Consider the following 22,160-nt stretch of genomic DNA (forward strand, 5'->3'; position numbering starts at 1 on the left):
TCCTTGGCTAGGCAAGGGAACACACACACACACACACACACATTCTGAAGCTGACACCCCCTAAAGCGCCCCTGTGTCTCTTGTAGGTCATTCCAACTGTGAGGAGATATTGCTTATCCTAGGGTGTCCTTGCTCAAGGAGACACTGTATACAGGCCATCAAATCTGAGCTCACACAACTCTGTACATAGTCAAAGAAAAAAGACAGGAGACACACGTTTAAGCTGGATTTGTTTGGATATAGATTGTTAACCAGTGTTCTGTACTCATTTGTAATCTACACGCAGTATCGATCCACAGATGTCGATATATTGCATTATCTCATTGTTGACAACGTATATATGTGGTGTGTGCTTCTTGGTACTCTGTTCGAATAGCAATCAGCTTCTTCCTCAGTTCCCCAGACCTCCATAATGCATGAGCTGTGGGACTGCTCCAGTCGATTATTGTATTTATATGTGAATTGTGTATGTGGGATAGTCAAAGGGCAGCTGTCTAATGCTCTAGCAGGCATTTTGGCAAGTTTGTAGTACAACAGACATACATCTACGCATCTTGACCCCCCAGTGACACACACACAAGCTCTTCATGCAGGAGAAGCAGTAAATGGGACAGATGACAGGTGCAGACTCATTTTTTCTCCTACTTCTTTGGCCAGCTAACCTTCCATCTAGTTTTGAATGACAGCTGAGAGTGAAATCCCAATCAACTTCTTCCCTGTCTTCCAGTGGGCTTCAAAAGGCACCCTGATAATTTGCCTTCTGCTCTGCCCTCTCTTCTCTTCCCCATCACCTCCCCACCACCACCACCACCAACCCTTCCCCCCTTGGAATTGCCACTCCACTCTACTCCTCTCAGAGGACACAAAAGGGCCTGCAGATGCTCCAATCGACTCTAATAAATAGTATGTAGTCAGTTAAGCTGCACCACTGCCAACTGGCAAAGCTGTGAACCTGTGCTTTGGGAGAGCTCTGAGAAGGGAAGAAAAAGGTTCCTTTAAATTTGATTCACCTTCAGCAGCAAGCTCTAATGAAAGCAGAGTCCAGGCGGGAGTAAATGAGGAAAGAGTAGTGAAGGAAAATGGAGATGTATAAAGAAAAGAGGGATAAGAGACACAGAGAGAGGAGAAGTTTGATGGAAAGGGAGGTTAGACAAAGTGCAAGTAAACAAACAAGAATCTGGGCATTATTAAAATCCGTGATCGAGTTTCTGACATGCTATGAAATAAGGAAAAGGCCTTGAGGGAAGACAAATACACAAAGTGTACAGTCTAATAGCTTTGGTCAGAGTAATGTCGTTATGTAAATTCAAACATATCAATCAAAGCATTCGAGTTATAGAGATTGTCTTTTTATATCTATATATATTTTTTTTTTTGGGCTTTTTGCCGAAGCTGTCCGTCTGACTGTTGGGTTAAAAGATATCAGCATTATGTATTCCGGAGCAAACAGACCAAACGAAACCCCTGCAGCAGCCCTCTTCCTGTTGCAGATTTCAACATGCGGTGCACAAGCTGTTCCAGATACTGTGCTGAATCCTAAAGACTCCATACACAGATCCCCAGAGACTGGGGAATATATGTCACTCAGCTCTGTGGGGATGGGCATGTTTATTATTAGGCATCTTTGGAAATGCTGTGCCCTATGCCAGGTTCATACCCTGTCGCTGACGGCATGAGGACTGTGTGAGACAGGAAATTGAAAGCCACTTGTTGTTGGAGGGCTTTTTTGGAGGAACTGAAGTAGGGGGATGATAGAGTTTGGTATGGATATATGACTGAGTGGTGGAGCCATCACATTTCCTCCCCACTGAAGGTATTGTATAGAGAAGAGCAGAGGAAGAAAGACACAAAGAGGATCGAGGTAGAGGAGGATACAGAGGCAGTGCCACTATTCAAGGTCAGTGCACTATAGAAATAATTTAAAGTGACACATACCTCTTTCAAAAAAAGGAAAAAGAAAATATTCAAGATCAAAATCATATGATAATCACATGGCTTGTCAATATTCTTTAAATATCAGTCCATGCAATCATGTGGTTGATTTGGTGCCCTGTTATCGATACGCAAAATATGACAATTTTGGAAATGAACACTCCCAAGCTATATTGCGTCGAGGAGGAGCTATTCAAATCTGAATGTGGCCCGCCAAAAGCCATAAAACACCTCAGAGGCTGATCCAACACCTGTCTTGTTCTCTAGACAGCTCCCTCACCTCTGTCTGTTTAGTCAGAATGATCTAAGCCATTCACACTCCCCACCAATATGTTCCCACTTCCCTTTTTTTACTGCATGCAAATAGATGCAACAGAAGGTCCTCTGAGAATGAGATGGAGAGATGGAGAGGGAATACAGAGAGAGGGGATGCTATAGAGAAAAGTCGATGGAAGAGGGTGTCTGTGTAAAGGAATGAAGGGAAAAATGGGAGATGAAATAGAAAAAAAATGATCGGAAAGAAAATAGGGGAAAAATGTAATGGATGGGGCAGAAGAGGAAAGGGATGAAAGGGAAGAGAAAGAAAGTAGCAGAGGGAGGTCATTGCTGGTGCTGAAATCAGAGACTGGAATTGAGGAGCTGTGAGAATAAAAGCAATTTGCATCACTGCTCCATTGAGCGTTCCAGTGCCTTTCATTTATTCCACCTCTAAAAAAAACCTCCCACACCCCCCATCTCTTCCAGCAAACTCACCACACCATTCCACAGATCTCAAATGGAAAACTGGCTTCAAGGGTAGTGGGGAGAAAGCGATATATAACTAGTACTCACTATTAGGTCATCCTCATTCTGAACCCTACTCGAGCCTCCATTCTCCCTCATAGATTTTTGGTGTTTTAATATCACATTTTAGGTTGATTTGGTGAACTTATCTTGAACATTTGCTACACATCCAGCAGACACACAACGTTAGCATTCAATTGGAGTTGTATTTCTGTCCACCTTGTAAATGTAAGTACAGAGGAACATATCTGGTTCTTCACTATGCTCCTTCATGCTAACCTATAGTATCTAACTTTGCCTTTCCGCCGTCTTTGTTGGGCAGGTAGCGTACAGTAGATATTTAAAGCATGTTTGCTAAAAACAGCTCTCTGCTGTGGCTGAAAAGAACGCTCTGAGAACAGTGACAGTGAACTAGCAGAGTAAGCACGTCTCAAATCCAAAACAATGAACTGAAAGATGCTATAAAGCTTTTAACATCGCAAATTATAAATAACAAAGCAAAAACAAAGTTGGAACAATTGAACAATACACAAAGTAGGATTTGTAAGAGTTCTCAAACGGTCCAACTAAATAAGTCTAATATTAGTTCCTAAATCTGTCCTCAGCCCAAGAGAAGCCATGTGTTGCGGGGGTGGAGATGAGATGTGAGGGGTTAGTGGACAGGGCAGCTCGGAGGATGAGTGGGGTTGACGAGGTCAGAGTGGGCAGCTGGAACATCTTTTTTTGATTTTTATTTCCAATTGTTTGTTGTTCTCCACAAGTTTACACTGATCGCAGCTGATCTATTTGGAGAAGTAACAAAATGAAGAAGCTGGATTGTTTGTATTTCTTTAATACTAAGAAAATAATGACAGACGTAGAGGCCGAGACAGCTTCGGATCGTTCATATTCAAGGCCAATTGATGGCACAGACCAGTCTCTCAACAAGCACAAAGCATGTGACCGGTTATTCATTTGTGCATTGTGAGATGGTTACCTGCTAACAATGCTGGCCTCCATGAGTCTCCCTGGCAGTCAAATCATGTAAAATATGAGATTTTGCACAATTGCACTGGCTGAAGAGCTGACTGACCAAGCATATATTGTATAAATAGCATTGTCTGGAATCGTTGCCTCTTTCGGAGAAAATCTGCCCCTACAGTGACTCTGGCAGTAAAACGTGCCCTTTCGGTAATGAAACACAAATTTGAAGTCTGCAGACATCATCTGGATGGAACTACAGAGCGTGTGGGATGGGCCTTGTCACAGATTATGTGTTCAATTAAAAAACATAGAGCCTCAGGGAAGAACATGACATCATCCGTGCCATATAGATTCGGTGATCATCAGTTGACTCCATGAGTTCCAGTTCCCATCATTCACATTATGGAGCACTTTAAACGTCACCATACATCTAACTGTCATTTGCTGTCCATTGCTAAATTACAAATTGAAATCCACCACTCACCAGCTCAGACCGGGTATTTGTTTAAGCTGTTTTCTTGACTAATTATGAATCGGGTTATCACAAACACTATCTGATTCTTACAGCTATTAGGTTTGCTCATCTAATGTGTATTGTTCATTATAAAAGGCTATACTTCAGACTTTGGTTTCCCAACTGGACTGGAATTGCGCTAGAATGCCTAAAGGTGTTTTCACTAAGCAAAGTTTTTCATTTATGTTCCACAATATGCATGCTAACTATTTTCCAATCAGTGTAAATATCAGTGACTGCAGGCTTACATTTGGCCAGAGCTGCTTTCATATCAGAAGGGACCCTGGTCATTATGACTAATTGAGGCTTTTCACCCGTTTGAGGCTTGGGGTCAGATGACTCGGAGATGTCGAGGTCAGAATTTCAATGTGTGTTGGATCATCATTGAAGGCTGTTTCTTTTGCCTCTCACTCGCTCAGATAGCTACGAGTTACCGCAGAGCGGTGACGACAGTGCCTCTCTCAGTGTACAGCATTATGCCGTCAGTGGGCCAGGTGAGGGGAGTCTCGTGATCTCACAGCGGCAGATTCTCCCCCAGCAGTGGAGCGCACCCTCGCGGGCTTTTGATGATGATGTATCTGTAGCTAATGTGTCATGGTCATGTGTGCAGTTGTATTAATTGCACATAATGCAGGTGTTTTTACATAAAAGATAGACCTTTAGACCTCTTTTGAAGGTTTGGCTTCTTTTTTTCTAGTACTGTACTGTAAATTTATATCGTCAGCGAATGTAAATGAATTGTATTTTTGGATTGACTAGACAATAACAGGAGTAGCAAATATGAACAAAATTGACTGATTGACTTGTATGAAATAGCTTGTGTGATCTGTAAGAAATGTATTTAACCAAAACATCTTTAAAATGAGGAAACGGCACACAGTAGGAGGCGTACGGTGGAACTGTATATTAGTTATTAGTTATAATGGACTCTTGCATTCTGTAATGGCTTAGAGTGAGATAATATAATGATTACTTTGTAATGTCCTTTCCTTGGCAGCTTGGCAGCACAGCATATCCTGCACTCATAAATCCAACATCATTCTTCCTGCATCACTCTCTGTCTCCTTTCCTTTATCTTTCCAATTCTCTCCATCTCTCTCCAACATAGTTTATGTACTGATGCTCATTATGACTGTTGTTATGACAGCCTCCCTTGCACTTACACACAGCCACAGCAGTTATTCTGGTGATTTACAACCACCTCCTCCCACAGAAGGAGAGGGGCACACTATAGCTGTCTTCAACAACAGCTTTATGTTCACTGTAAACTAGCCACAGTGGCACCTCCACAGAGTTCGTCCCACAAAGCAAACCACAACTTTCTCAAGTATATAGGCCTGCAATAATAGGCTCTCAGGGATGACAATGGAAACATTCACTCTTTGATAATCACGCCCTACGTTGCATAGTGGCCTACGTTCTTACTCCATCGTGGAGTAAGAACGTCAGCTTTTTTTTATCGAACCTCTCGCGGCTACTTAAGAGTACTTCAGATTCAAAACGTGGACAATGTGGTGCGGAGAGCTGTGCATATGCCGGAATGGCTGATGGCTTTTTCAAATGATGCATATTATAAGTGCTGGGGCTGGCAAGAGATGTAATATACAACATCATGATTCTTGTTATCTAATCCCTGCTGTTAACATATTGCAAAGGACATATTGCAATATTACATATTGCATCCACAGTGCCAGGCGGCAATCACAGCTGCATTGTTTGCTTCTATATTGTAATCTCTGAAGCACAAGAAACACACACACACACACACACACACACACACACACACATATATATAAATAAATGTTCTATCTATAGAAAAGATGTACTGTGTATTGAGACAGACTGCAGAGTTCTAACAGGATGAGCCGCACCGATTCATTTATTAATCGATTCGATGTCAACTATTAAATTACTGGGTTTGAGTAACTTTTCAAAAGGAAAAAGTAAATGTAAATTCTTTGATTCCAGCTTCTTAAATGTGAATATTTTCTGGTTTCTTTGCTCTTCTATGATAGTAAACTGAACATCTTTGAGTTTTGGACAAAACTATACATTTGAGGATGTCATCTTGAGCTTTGGGAGATACTGATCTCAACATTCATTTTCTGACATTTTTAAAGACCAAACAACTAATTGATTAATCAAGAAAACAATCATGAGATCAATACAATTTGAAATGTATAAACAAAAAATATTCAAACTAAAAACTTAAATAAATGTACACACGATATTGTATGAAACATCAGAGAGGCATAATGTGTGCGGGCCCACAAGATAGAAACATAGAGAAGCCTCTCTGATGTTTCATACATCACAGTAAACCCGCCTGCTTGATGTTGTGTATTGATGAGTGCAGCGATGGTAGTTAAGGAGGACGACATGGCAACAAGCATCTCTTCTACCACATGAACTGCGGTGCACAGCCTGCCAGAAAGAGTGTGAGCTGTTACATAACCACCGACCAGGGATGGAAGTGTTGCGAGGGCAGCACGTGCAGCCAAAGACCCGTTGGTGGAAGTGTAAAGCAACCAAGATATCAGACCTCTACAGTTATATAGCCTATAAGGAAGACAAATACAAGATTATTCTGCTATGAAATTCCCATTAATCCCATTCAGTTTTTCCAGCCTGGATTAACTGAATTAGGTCTATTCCCATTACAAGTCCATTTACACTGTTGAACGCCAGAAATGCCACTAGACTATTTATGTCTTTGTGGCATGACTTATGTCTATGAAAAAACTAAATTTTCAAACTCGTGGTTGTCAGCACCCCAAGCCAAATAAGGTACGAACAACAACATAACAAAAGCTATTTGTCAAACAAGGGCTTCACTGAGAAAACCTGCCCCCGTTTCCCTGACTCCATCCAGTCAATATCCAAGCCTCCAGTTCCCAAGGTGCTGTCGGATGTCAGATCTGTAGCCGACGGGCATATTCAAAAATGCATGTTCAGCCTCTTTGCCAGGAAGTGGATGTGCCAGTCATGACAAAAAGTTCCCTGAGACAGCAAGTTTATTTCACTTAGTTTTTCATGGATGATTGGTAGGCTTCGTACTTCAGTGAAATACACAAGCATCTGACTGCTGGCTTGGCTGTTGTAGCGCGTCCTAGATTTAGCATCATGGAATTTAACTGCAAGTTATCAAACTCCCTCTATTTGTTCATGAATTATTAACCTCTTGTATGTGTTTCAGGTTTTGAGTGTTTCATCATAACTAGAGAACATACAGTGTATGCGTGTACAGTCCCAACAGCCTGCATTTTAGAACAATCATCTCTATGAATGCTTTGAATATGAACTTTTGAAGTACAGTAATTATACTGGCCTATATATGAGGTTTTCTTTTGTACACAAACAGTTAAAAATATGTGTGTTTCTCACCACAATGCTTTGTGTGTAGGGATGTATGTGCAAACCTACTTGGCAATAAACAATTTTTTTTATACTTTTAAACCTGCATCATTTACATGAATAATTGCTATTTAGCCATCTTCCTTTTCTGTACTTGTTGCTGGCGCCGTGGTACATTTGTTGCCGGATCACTGCCAACAACTGCTGATCAGCAAACTGCACAAACCCATAACAGGAATGTGTATTGCATTACCCGCATGAACATGTATATTTGCAACCTTGTGCAAGTGCTTGTACAGCATGAGGTACAAATACTACAGAAAACACAAAAAGCATCGCTCTATAGCACAACTAGCGGTAAATGTGACCGATAAGTGTCTAAATAAAATAAATCTGCACAAGCTTGCCTCAGTAACATTGTAGCACAGATAGTCTTCATCTTATCCATGCATGAGGAAGGCAAACATGCATATAATGCCCAACACACTTTGATGTCTGACTTTGCTATGTAAAGCAGACATGTACTCTCTGCTTGACTTGTGATGTGATGCGAGGCGATGGTCTACCGTTCTGATTGTGGGAGGAAAAGCAGAATAAAATGGGTGAATATGTTATGCAAGTACAACATGGTGAGCTCATTTAGCTATACTTAATCCCAGAAAGACAGCATCTGTCAAAGCAAATAGAGCATATAGGAGATATTTAGTAGAACAGATTTTTTGAGGTTGCTTGGGGGTTGTTTTCATTTGTCTGGAACATGTGGTCTCTGACACATTCTCACACCAATGCATCAAATATCGTGGTTAACGCGTGGTTGACGTTAACTTCGCTAACTCGACTAATGACTCACGCGAGGATGACCTGACAAACAAGTCATGTGACCAACTGATGTGACAAAATTTCAACAGAACTTTTATTTTTAAACAGCGGACTCCTGGACGAAGTGTGTTTGTTTGACCCTTCCACCACCATCCCTCACGACGGCACTGTTTGGACTATCCCCATTTTACACTGAGCGTCGTATAAAAACGCTAAACGTGCGGCGATGTCAGACTCCGGGGAGCACTGACCAAGCTGCGTAATTTGACGCATTTTGAGTAAGAACGGTTTGCTATGTGTGTCACATCCACAAATATAACAAGCAAGCCACAAACATATTTTTATCATATATTAACAGACCCAAACTCTCTCTTTCTCTCTCACACACACACACACGCACAAACCCAAACCATCTGTCTCTCTTCCCCTCTCTGACACGTACGTGCTCTTTCACGTGCTCTGTCTAAACCTCATGTTTCTATGAAAAGAAGGAATTCCCCATTGCCTTTTACTGAGAGTTGTTTGGCCTGTACTCCTACTGTTCCATTTGCTTTTAAGTGAACTTCATCCAATATTGAAGCCTAGTCTGGTCTAATCTGAGTGTTTGTAGTACAGAGCAGCTGTGTAAAATGGTCACTTCTTGGAATAACCGTGTCTTCTCTCTCTTTTCTCTCCATCTCTCACCCGGCCGCTCCCCAATTCATCTGTCTCTCCTTCTCGTCCCCATCCCCCCCCCCCTGTCCTCCTCCTCTCTGTGCACTTTTAGGACTACACACTGACGATGTACTTTCAGCAGGCCTGGCGAGACAAACGGCTGTCCTACTCTGAGATCCCCCTCAACCTGACCTTAGATAACCGGGTGGCTGACCAGCTCTGGGTCCCCGACACCTACTTCCTCAATGACAAGAAATCGTTTGTCCACGGTGTCACAGTGAAAAATAGAATGATCCGACTGCACCCGGATGGTACCGTACTGTACGGTCTAAGGTGAGATCTAATCTCTGAGAGTACGATTTCTGACTACAGAACAAGAACAAAGTGTTACATGTTTACATTTGCAAATAAACACACAAATACGTAATATCTCCCAAATGCTGGATGAACATGGCACCAGATACAATAATATAATGATAAACTATGCACTAAAAATTGTAGTAATAGTAAACAGTAATTTCTACTTCATGTTGTCAGACACTTCCCATTTTTATATTTTGTCAATGTACTTTTTTTTAATTTTTTTTTTATCAAACAACCTGGGAGAAAGAAAAGACAAAAAAAAGAAAAAAGAAATTCCACCACCTTTAACACAATAATGTGTCAATGATTGCTGCATCAGTCTCAGTCAGTAATTAGCTCATTAGAGCCAGATGAAGAAAACTACTGGTGTGAGGTGCAATATGGCCCCTGAGCAAAATTAGAATGTTGATGTAGTGACCTACTTGAGTCCTCATTATCTGGACATGTGCACATCACCAACTAAAGGCTTCTGTAACACTAAATTGAGCCCTTTAGAAGGCATCTGCATAATTTGCACCACCACCAAAAGTATATATAAAGGTTTACTTTCTGTTTTGTTTTTGCTAAAGTATATATTTGAATATATATATATATTTTTTTTGCTCTCCAATTTATATTTCATGTGTTATCCTGTTGTCTTCATGATTATGTCCTCTATGCATTAACCAGTTGGAATGCTTCTCCAGATAGCCAGATAGAGAACTTATATTATAGAATCAGTCAAATGTGTACATTTTAAACTTGTATTTGCATAAAGAAGTAACTTCATCGTTGTATCATAGGCGAGCGGGCAAACTGACTAAAAGCCATACAGCAGCCTGCTATACAAGGGCCGTAGACTTTGAACAACAACTCCTATTAGCGCTCTTAAAAACAAATGTCCTATGTTGAAGCATGGCCTACTGAAATAATGACCAAACCAACAGTGCACTACTACATATTGTCAGTTTGCAAGACAAATAAAAACACATTAGATAGCTTAAAAACCTTACTGCAAATGTTCTATTGGTCAGAAGTTGACATGATCCTTGCTCCTCATTATTACTGATAATAAAACACTGTCTGGCCTTGGCTTGTGAGCATTACAGCTTCCAGCACAAGCTTTTTTTCTTTTCTCTCTCCGTTCCCCTGTCATTGCTCAATCACATGCACCGACATGCCCCTCCAGAGGCTAAGAGGAAAAAGAACATTTTGAATATTCCCTTATAGGCCTCTTTTCCTCCTTTTCGTCATGAAAAGCTATTAACATTAAATTGACCACTGACATTATTTTTGACCGCAAAATTGGATCTGTAATTAGGATTTTAGTTAGAATGAAATCTTGTCAGATGATTGAAACATCCATTTATCTTTGTCATGTCTCCTACCAGAGAACAATTGAAGAGCATATGGTTGTAATGTTTTACAATCATCTTAAACTTATTGGGATGAATGAGTTACTGAGATGTCTGTGTTTGTTGAATACTACTTTTACAAAACACAAGGTTTGATCTTTTCACTGTAAACATTCCTCTCGGAGGCCACTTAAGAAACTATTCTGAATATTGCCCCAAGCTGAGAGTTTTGCATGTTTGACATGACACATCCCATCTGTTTTCCAGTTGCCAAAAACAAAACCCCAATAGTACAATATAGATTGATTGACTAATTCCACTGAGTTTCAACCTCTCAAAGTTAACATGATTACAGTGCACTTCTCACACCTCACTGATGTCTCATCAGTTCATTTTGCAAATAGGCCTCTGATGCCCAAACTATAAAAAGTTATTGAAAACCATAACATCTTAATGGCCATCATGGCAGCACATTAGCACTGCTGCGGGAGAGTGAAATTAAATATATATAGAGAGACAACGAAACACAGGAGAGAGAGGGGTGTTAAGGAGAGAATTAGAAAGAAATCTTATCAGACTTTTTGGCGTCGTCGTCAATGTTATCCATCTTCATTACTCACCCAATGCCCATTTACAGTGTTCAGCAGGTTGTGATTTGCTCAGTACCTACATAAACGCATGTCATCTACATAAGGTTTCATTATGTTACTTTTACTACTTCCATGCCAACCAAAGTAACATCTCTGACAATGATGGATGGAAGTGATGTGTTGAAGTCCAACTGTTTCTGATTCTGAATACTTGAATTGCAAAAAAAAGAGTAAATAGTCGCTGGATATGGTTAGTGTTGTAGTTACAGCAAGAGCAGAGGGGAAGGTGGGACAAAAGGGCCGTCATTTCATCTTTAGAGATGAAGAAAAGCATTAGATAAAGAGATAAGTGCGAAGGAAAGAAAATAAGTAAAGAACAAATTCCAGCTACTTCCCCTCTGAACATTACATTTTCTTGCACTGCAATCCTGATCTCTACACAACAATCAGTCAAATTTGACTTTACATGGAACAAGTTGAGTTAAATAAAGAAAGAAACTTGAGGACTTATCTGCCAATCAAAGGCACAGTAATTAGGTCCTTACGTGTTTTATTGCAGGGGGTAATGGACCTTCACTTGAGCGCAGTGTCCAATTATGCCAGCATATTCACGAGTACAAGGTGAATTAGAATCAGATTTTTTTGAATTGTTTTTTACACTCATACATTTTATTTATTGCCTTCAGATTAAATCAGAAATCCCCTGGTAAAAACCAAATCCTGCTGTCAAATTTACAATTGGTTCCATTCTTCCTGGATCATAGGTGTTCAAGGTATTTATTAGACACTTGATTGTATGAAAAGGCAAAGCATTACACATCAGATTCATACACACAGGAAAAACAGCATCAAGCAAACTGCCTGACGGGTGTTTAAGTTATTTGATGCAGTGTGGGAATAAAGACATTTTCTAAATAAAATCAGTGACATCCTGGACACACTGTACCCTAAATACTGTCAGTTCTCGAGGAAGTTAATGGCATTTAATACTAGGGCAACAATCTGCTGTTCATTTCATAAGAATGGTGCTTGATCACAGCTTTGCGGTGCTTCCCTCTGCGTTCAGTGCCGATGTGCTCATTGCCTGGAACATCAAAAGTAGACAAAGGCACACAGAAGAAAGCTAGAGAGGCACCAGCAGATTCTGAGGGTCAGATGATGCTGAAATAGAACTGAAATAGTGGCAAATCATCCCTGTGTCAGGGCATTCTACTTCAATCGGATAACCTACAGTATCAAACCAACTATTGAAACCAATATGCAAATAAAAAATCCATAATCACGTGGAATATTTTCACATTTCCCATGCACTGCATACGCTATGACAAGTCAGTGCACATATTAATTTGGATGAAGTGGGATTAGATTGAAATAGGGAGAAGAAATCCATCACCCTTGACACTCGATATCATGCAAGTAGGATGACCAGATTTTAACAAATCCTAAATTGGGTCATGGGATCTAGCACGTCAGTGAGTGCACACAAATCCACACAGCACATGCAGATACAGCATATTACTGTCCACTGAAAGCCTAATATATTATGTAGTTATATATTTGTTATGTCAATAAATAAGATTAGATTTTATGAAACTTTTTGTGATGAAAATTGTGTTATCGCAGAAGGCAGTGTTATAACCATACACCATACAAATTAAAATATGAATGATTAAAGAGGTAATGCAAATTATAATGTAAATACTCTAAATATACAAATGTGAATAACAATATCTGAAATTATTAAAAGATGTATTCAGTATCATAAATACGGGACAAATTTGGAGTTTTGTTGATGTATTGAATGCATTTTTTGGGCAAATGCACCTAATTGCTTCCATTTTGAGGATTATAAGAGAAGATCAATGCCACACTCATGGATGTCTATTCAAAATATATCTAGAGTCGGTATAAGCTTAGCTTCACATAAAGAAGCATGGTAAAGAGCTAGAATGGCACTCTCCAAAGTTCAAAAATACAAAAAAACATCTCTGAGTCTCACAAATAAACACATTGTCTCTGGTTTAATCAGTCTGTACATAAAAATAAATATAAAGAAACAGGGAAAAAAGGAATATAAAAACAACATGTCATGGTTTTACAAAGAGTTACGTACTGGAACTATCTCTAGCCGATCAACAGTCAGACATTTTCACTTCCCAGAGTCACAGTCATGACCATGAGGTTGCCAGGTAACCAGCAGAGATGCTGCACAGAAGTGGTGGGCGCGGATGGACAATATGTTATTCATCAAGAAATAGCTACAGCTTGTAACTCTCATAAAACAAGCTCTGTCTGAGTGGTCTAAGAAAGCAAGTTAAAAAAAACAATGTCCAAAGTGACGTATTTGAATGCAAGTCCAGAGATGCCGGTAATAAAGAAAGCCACACAGACAGAATGCACTAACAGCTGATAGATATTCACAGAGACACACACACACACATTTTCCTCCCTTGAGGGGTCTAAATATGTATTTGCCTAATTGTGGAGTCCACACACACACACACACACACACACACACACACACTGTATTTACCATTGAACTGCTGATTCATCCCATTCATTGTGGTGGCTAAAAGGATTGTTTTTACATATCTGTTGGCTATTGTTCTTTTCCCACGCAACTTGTAACACCCCCACATTGATCTAAATCCACCATTTCAAGTGTTTTTTTTAACCTGGAAAAACAGCAACGAGTAGAAATTGACTTTAGGAAGTATTATAACAGTGTAAAAGCTAATCATGTCAAGCAACAAAAGTGCCTCTCAGAAGGGTATAGGCCTGAGATGGCACATGTAAAGGAACGTCTTACCTTTGTTCTTTATCAATGAGCCTTTCTGACAATAAGTTGAGAAATTGGTATACACAAGTACTATTTAATTTAAATAATTAATATTAATGATATTGGGTTGAATTAACATTTACAGGAAATGCCAAACAGAATATTATGCCTTAAAACATTAAATAGCAGTGACTTTTGTTTAATATAAATGTTACAGCATCCAAGTGATTCAGCTCTGTGGGCATCCTACTCCATCTGTTTTCTTGGTAGGCTGTAGGTGGGAAGCAGCTGGCAATGGGGGATGAGTGCTCTCTGAATGCTGTCATTATCTTAAATATAAAATAATGCAGCTCTGGCACACGTTGTGTCTCTGGAATGAATATCGTAAAGATCTGTAGGCAATAGAAGAGAGGTATTCAGATCCTTTGTGAAAGTAAGGATTACTCTACCACAATGTAAACAATATTACATTAAAAGTACAAGTGGGCCAAATAACAACTGTTGCAATGAACACTAGAGATTGAGACAAGGATCAATGGGTATTAAATACTGTAATTATGTTTTAAAAAAGTGGATTTTGTCTTATGTCCAGATCATGAGTTAAAATAAATAGATTTAGTTACTATCCACTAAGCATGTCTGTTCCGAGTATGTGATAAACAGTCAGCACGTTTACTTGGTCTGAATCCCAAAGATTGCTGGAAACCCTTCAGGCTACTTGTCCCTGATTTGACCTCACACATTTGATCCATCCAGGATCAGAGTCTTCGAGCAAAATCTGGTAAATATGGAGGGTCACTGCAGGTGACGCAACATATGGGGCTCAGTCGGTGCGGTTGGCAGTGTCCTCAGGCAGCAGCCAAGCAACCAAGCACTAAGACAGAGTGAGAAATGTGGCTGTGCATCATTTAAAGGATGGGAAAAGCGAGAAAGTATGTGAGGGTAAATGGAGAGCTAGACAGCTGCAAACACAATCAGGCACTTACACACACACACATAAACACATCCGCAGAGTGACGGCAACATAGCAAACATGCTCATGGGTACAAATGCACACACATAACCCCACACAGACATGCATAACCTTAACCTTCCCCACACTGTCTTTTTGAAGACCCTGCCAGAGGCTCTTGCTCTCAGTTCTACACCGCTGACTCCATCTTGACACAGAGATCAGAAAGTTGCCAGAAAGTAACCAGCAATTTACTCCTTGGTTAAACACTTGGAAGCCACAGTGCCCCATCACCAGCAGCAAATCCATCAGAGATAAAGAAATGCTGACAAAGACGGGGGACAAGAAAGAAAGAAAAGAAGAATCCATCTAAACCTCTTTAGGCTCACACAACCTCCCTGTCTCACTCTGGGCGGTGGAAACCCCTGAGGTGTGTAATATTAAACAGCATGTTAATGCTAGAACTCTTCCCTTTGAACTTCTTTAATGCTACTAAAAGGCACAGTAGTGAGAGTTCCCTCACTTACTCACCTGACGCCCTCAAATGTTCTACCATCTCCTCTCTTTTCATCAATAAGCTCCTGTGGTATCTTTTGCCGTGCTGCCCTCCCTTCATGTCGATATTTACAGAGCCACACTTCATCTTACAAAAACATAAACATAGGCTGGTGGTCAGCAAACATATTCAAACTGTGAAAAAAGATTGCACAATAAACCTTGGTAGGGCTTGTGATTATAAAAAGGTATAAAGCGTATAACTTCAGGAACTTCTGGTCCCTTGTCCTTTTGAATAAACAGCTAGTGGACATTTATTATTTGACTAAAAGAGGTTGCTTCCAAAGCCTTTCGGTGACCAATATAATATGTTTTTCTTCTGTAGAGGCCTTAAGCCACCCACTGTAAACTGTATTTATTCAAGACCTTCTAAAGTAACACCAGCAAAAGCAATGATGTGGAACACTTAAAACAGCATTTGTCCAACCATCTTGTAAATGCAATAGGGGAAAACCAGACAAACACACTAAAAAAGAAAGAAACTATAGAGAGGATGATTAAGCGATTCAGTGATGTCAGGGTTTTACTGCTATGTAAATAATTGACTGTGTGGATGACTCAGACTGTATTCTCCAAATGATTTTCTTGCCATCTTAAACCATATTCTTTAATTAATGGTATCTACCCTCCAACATACAATTCCTAGATGCTCATTGTGTTACCTGGTTCTGAATGAACCTGTCCTTCATGCCCATCACAATGAACAGTTCAAACTACTCATGTTAAATGTGTAGTTTTTAATGAATTACTCACCCTCGTGTCAGCCAAAACAGAGATGGAAAGAACACGTCATGACTTGGGTTATGAGGTGCAATATCCAACCGCTTTTTTGGTCACTTTTGCTCTTCATGGGAACCCTGACTTCTGGCCATGTCTTTATTTGTAAAGGGAGCTGCTGAGGACCATCCTTGAGGGCGAGTAGATCATAACACAATATTTATTTGGTGAATTTCAATACTCCTTCAAATAACATTTTAAGAAGTTTTAAATAAAAGCTTCCCTTTGATTTTTGCCTTGATTTTTGGGTAGGTGTGATCCAAGCTGTTTGCCATATGTTGCCTGCGGTGAGCTTGGCTGCTTAGACACAGACGCACATGATTTACAGACGGAATGGGCTGCCTCTATAGAACACCGACCACCACAGCATTGTGAAAGCATTGCTGCGTCATCATTTCAAAAGTTTGATAACAAATATTGTCCAGTGTGCAATTGTGTGATCCTTAGATGGCTTGGATTTTAGAAAAAAAAATAGATTACGTGATGCAAAAAGATTGGCATTGCAGTGGCTGTTGGTCTGAATAATGGAATGGTGATAAAGAGAGAGTAAAGAGAGTAGAGGGCAAAAGAGAGAGAGGGAGAGGCACAGAGACACACAAAGGTGATTATCTCTGCTGTGTAACACAGAGGATTGGACTCAAGATGAGCCTCTCCTCTGGCACAAATGTATCTATGTTGTCAGGTGTGCCTAGACGATTACCCACCATGCTGTGCTGCTCTGTGGCAACTCCCTCAGTGGGAGTCAAGTTCTAACACAAGACCAGAGCCAGGCAAAGAATGGCAGCCTATTACTCACAGTAGAGTCCTTATGGTCCCTTCACAAAGTCTGATGGACAACATATCCTTATCTATTGACTTGTGGTTGGCTGCTGTTGTTATTCCTTATTATCCATCCCTGTCTATTCATTTTGATAGAGATTGGAAAGCTAAATGCTATTATGCTGACATATATACACAACATATGATGAGGGCAGTAAAGCAGAAGGCTATTCCTTCGTCATACTTTGTCAAAAATGTGTATAGATATACGTTTGAAGCAGCTCAGTGTCAAATAATGTTGAACTTATCTCTATCAATGTGTCTGACATTTTGATGAGCTGGCTCATTTAGCTGCTAGACAGAAACTCAAAGTTTGAGGTCTACGTCTGAGGTGTTTTACTCTATAGAGAAACAAATAAATAAATCATCACTGAACTTTTTCCATGCTAAAGAAATATTCATCATTGACAGTTCTGAAACAGAGCTTACCAAAGTCAAGTTGATGACTTGTTTTATGTCAAAATTGGATTCTGCAAGCACCTATATACTCCTTTGAGGAGAAAAACACAAAAGAACATCCTACAATATCTTTTATCCTTGTTTATTCATTACATTTTCACACTCAACAAAATGCTCATAAGACATTAAGCACTGTTCTTCTTCTTCTTCTTCTCATATAGTAGAAGCAGTACATAATGTCATTAATATGCACTAGTCCGAGAACCAACACTACCGCTGTTATCTCTGGCCTATTGCTGCCACAACTATCCCACAGAGTGTGATCCCTGCTGTGGCTCACATCTCAGGTGGGGCCTGACAGAGGACCCACAGGATAATCCAAACAATGCTTAAACTGGGACATAAGGATTAGTTTTGGCTCTGTAATCCCCAAAAGAGTTCCGACCACTGCTGCCGCCACCCCCGAACCCTCAAAGGCTCCTGCATTTACATTTTGGAGGTTTTGAAGATGTTAAGTCTTTAGTTGATCATGGTTAATTGGATGTAATAGGTATTTTGAGTAATGAAGTTAAACTGTACTAACATTTTACCCATAAATATCTTCAAAACTTTGATTCATGACACTGTTGAGACTGATCAAACCACTATTTCACCTACTGACAAACAACCAGTTTGCTGTCAAGCAAAATCTACCACAATGCCGTAAAATGAACATGTTGTGTTATGTGTTTTCAGGATCACTACCACCGCTGCTTGTATGATGGACCTGAGAAGGTATCCACTGGATGAGCAAAACTGCACACTCGAGATAGAGAGTTGTGAGTAATTTGTCCCTTTATTCACTCATTATTTTCTTGTTTCATTTATTATTTTGTTTCTTTTCCAAGCTATACATCTCTGGACTGCCCTAAGTGTTTGTACCCTTATACACTGCCACATGCTTAGCTTTTTTTCAGTCAGCTATCATGAGCTATGCGTGACTGGGCCAAACAATTAATGCTCTACTGTAGTGCAAGGATTTACTCAGAATTTTAATATTTTCTACATAATCCTTCCCATCCAATTTACTGTATTTCTCGGTAAAAGTAGATGCATTATTTCCTTCCTAAGTACACCCTCCCCTGAGTTTGCTCTTTTACCCCCCAAAAGAACTGTATCAGTTCAGTTAATGTAGAGCTGTTTTTATTGCACACAATTTGATTCCAAGAAGAAAGATATTTTTCAACTCCACTGATGTGTCACACAGACTTTGGAAAAATTAATGGAAGGTAAAATGAATTTGAGCATCATCAAATGAACTAATGGTAATAGTTCAATAAGTGCCTCTACCCTCACTGGAGCAGCAGATTATTGTGTGTAATATGTGCTGTCCGTGGTGCTGAAGTGATAAAGTAGAGCTATCGCTAATGCTTTCCAAAGCTGCAGACCAGTTTCGAATTAAAACAATATACCACAACGGACTAGGTTTTAAGGTTTGAGTGTGTCCCAGGGCCTTTGCTGTATCGCCATAAGTCTTTTTCAGTTTTCCATCAATTTGATAACAGAAAAAAACAACATTAAAAAGTACAAGATGTTTGTAGTTTCATTTAAAATGTTGTAATGTAAAATGGCAGGTTCACATTTCTCAAATGAATGTCTTCTTTCATTATAACTTGCTATGCTAACTGCTGCTCCAATGCAAAAAAAATGACAAATACTCGGGAGGGATGAAAGTATATTTTTAGTGGTGAATGGTGAGGTACAAAAGGTGCCCTCACCATTCATCTACCATCATGGGCAAAGTCATATCTACTTGCGTAGATAAACTTCCTCAGACTTTGTCACAGCAACTGGATAACTATAAATGCATCTGAAATGTAGTTTCCATCTAGAGAGAGTTAAGCTTATTGTAATCAACTGTGCAATGTGAGCTTGGAAGCTTACAGCTGGTGGTGGTTTACAAAAGGAAATAGAGCATAAAGAGCAAAGGAAGTGATTTAAGCTTCTTCTTTTTTTAAACCCAGGATTGCACAACACTGTTTAACAGTGAAGTTTAGCAGAGGCCTGATACTCACAGCAATGTGCCTGTAGGAACAGTAACTGCTTTGAGAATTTTTACAAGCCATAGTTGTTGTAAAGATTTTACTTTCCACGAAATGTCATCATAAGATCTGATAGTTTATGTACGCTAGACTACGGATGCACACAGCTCTATATAACAAAAACGTGATGTACGCAGATAGAGACCATTTGTCCAGCAGCAGCCAGCTAAGTTCTGTGAGAGTGTGGTTACAGGAATGCAGTCAGCTAATGGACTTGAATGTGTTTTGCTTGGTGCACGATGGGCACATAAACCAACTGCATTACATATTGCAGCAAATTCTATGATACCCATGAAAATAGTTTGTTGATATCGAATGCGGAATGAAAACACACATTATGTCCACCTTCAATTGGAAAAACTGAGAACATCTGGGCTTGAGATAGGTACAGTTGGGTTGGCAGTTACATGGCCTCCCCCTCTCCTTCAGTGATAACAGTATAGTTGGTTTCACAGCTCCTAATCAAACAAAACTTTCCATGAAAAATACAACTTCATGGGACATTATGGAGGGGAAAAAACATAGCAACTCATTTTCTGATTCTCACATTTAGAAACACCATTGCTGGACATAAGGTCACAGACCAGGGCACAATTAGGAGAGTATTGTAGCAGCAGTAGTGTGCTTATGCTGCTGTTGAGAGGATGACCTTCATGCCGACATGGACACAAGAATGCTTGCTTGTCATCGATAGTTTCACTTGCCAAAAGGCACAACGAGCAAAAATGCCTTAATCAAACTTAATTGGGATCCTGGTATGCCTTTGGTAAGATAGCGAAGAGCTTGCAAATCTTACCTCTACTGTGCAGTGTCCATTTAAACTACCGTATTTTCCGCACTATAAAGCGCACCGGATTATAAGGCGCACCTTCAATGAATGGCCTATTTTAGAACTGTTTTTATATATAGGGCGCACCGGATTATAAGGCGCATAGAATAGAATAGCGTCGTAAGCGTGTCTCTTGAAAGGTGCCATTTTGGGGTCTTTATACACACAAGTGGTGTTGGACTAGGAGTAAGCACAGTACCGGTGTTTACCGCGGTGCGGCTTTGTAGTTTACCAGTCGTACTGAAACATTTTGACAGAGCGCCGTGTACAACCAGTATGGATCAACCAATTAACCAATTGATCCATATATAAGGCGCTCCGGATTACAAGGCGCACTGTCGTTTTTTGAGAAAATTAAAGGCTTTTAAGTGCACCTTATAGTGCGGAAAATACGGTACTTGTTTGACCATGGTTCAGTGAATTATGGGAGGTAAGTGAGGGGGAGACAGAGAGGGACATTGGCTGTTTACTAATGAGTGTGCCTCACAACACAGCTAGTCATCAGAACCCCGAGCAGGCATCCTTGTCTTTTAATTTGGTGACAGGCTTTGAGTTTAAACCACACTGGCTTGGGACATCCAAGAAATGTTATGCTGACCGTGGTTTGATTAACATTTTAACTACGCAATAACAAGCTGTTTCAGTATGGTGATTCCTGTATCAGCACGGGTATTTTGTGCAAACAGGGCAATCGTATTGTTTCAATTCTACAAGAAAGTTGATTAAATTATTATCATTATTTAGTTACCTCACACAAAATAAAATCTAAATAGGGAATGAATTGTTCTTTGTTCCAAACTTAGATAGTTCTATCACTTGTTGAATAAAGGATAGATCAATAAATATTACACGTCTGAGGCCACACTCGATATTACAGCTGCAGTGAGCCTGGAGAAAACAGCATCAAATATATTTGTCTGCGGGCAGAGTTTACATTGTAAACTGCACCATTCAATAAATGCAGAACTTTAGAACTTTCTAATCATTTCCACACTAGAACCAAGGACCATTTTTTTATTTTTTATTTTGGAATGTGACAACTTTGTTAAAATGAAATCCATTCAGCTATAGGACCCTGACGTTTCCTTAATGTGTGTATATTTTATTCTAACATTGTCATCTAATTTAAATTACAAAAGAGTTATGAGTATTTCTACCTTGAATTGCCATAAGGGTCATATTGACCGCATACATTAACGGTGTTTCTAGGTCATTACCGACCCCGGGGAAGAGAGAGAGAGATGTGCAGTATGGACTGAAGTGTCGGCGTGATACTAAAACATTCTTTTGATCATAAAACCCAATGTTCTGGTGAAATGATCTGGTTTGTCTGTGAAGTTTATGAACTACACTGCAGACTGGAGTCTCTGAACGGGCTACGCGGGTTGAATGCGCATCAGCAGCAGCTTTGACTGACAGAGGTACGGTAGCCTTCAGTGTTGATAGGCTATTACTTTTGACGTGTAATTAATCAAATAGTGCTGTGAGCGGGTCATTGAGCGAGGCGACACAGTGGTGACTACAGACATTACCAATTTCTGACATTACAGATCCAGTTGTTCTTAGATTTTACAGTGATTATTGAAATAAAATGCTGATAAGGTATGAATGGTCAGAATGACCGTTATGGCCATTCTAGTTGTTGTAGAATTAGTATTTAAAA

At 39.9% G+C, this 22,160-nt stretch overlaps 1 protein-coding gene across 2 annotated transcripts in view; it reads left to right on the forward strand.

Annotated features, from left to right (window-relative positions):
- The window catches only part of gabrb2b (gamma-aminobutyric acid type A receptor subunit beta2b), a 51,271-nt gene that overhangs the window by 16,030 nt on the left and 13,081 nt on the right, over positions 1-22,160 (forward strand). For both annotated transcript variants that reach the window (XM_076101734.1, XM_076101735.1), the window contains exons 4-5: positions 9,132-9,352; positions 18,323-18,405. In XM_076101734.1, the coding sequence (XP_075957849.1) occupies positions 9,132-9,352; positions 18,323-18,405 (304 nt within the window). The remainder of the gene's footprint in view (positions 1-9,131; positions 9,353-18,322; positions 18,406-22,160) is intronic.

The sequence above is a fragment of the Anarhichas minor genome, unplaced genomic scaffold (assembly GCF_050575085.1).
Source record: "Anarhichas minor isolate MPS153535 unplaced genomic scaffold, ASM5057508v1 ptg000027l, whole genome shotgun sequence".
NCBI classification, from domain to species: domain Eukaryota; kingdom Metazoa; phylum Chordata; class Actinopteri; order Perciformes; family Anarhichadidae; genus Anarhichas; species Anarhichas minor.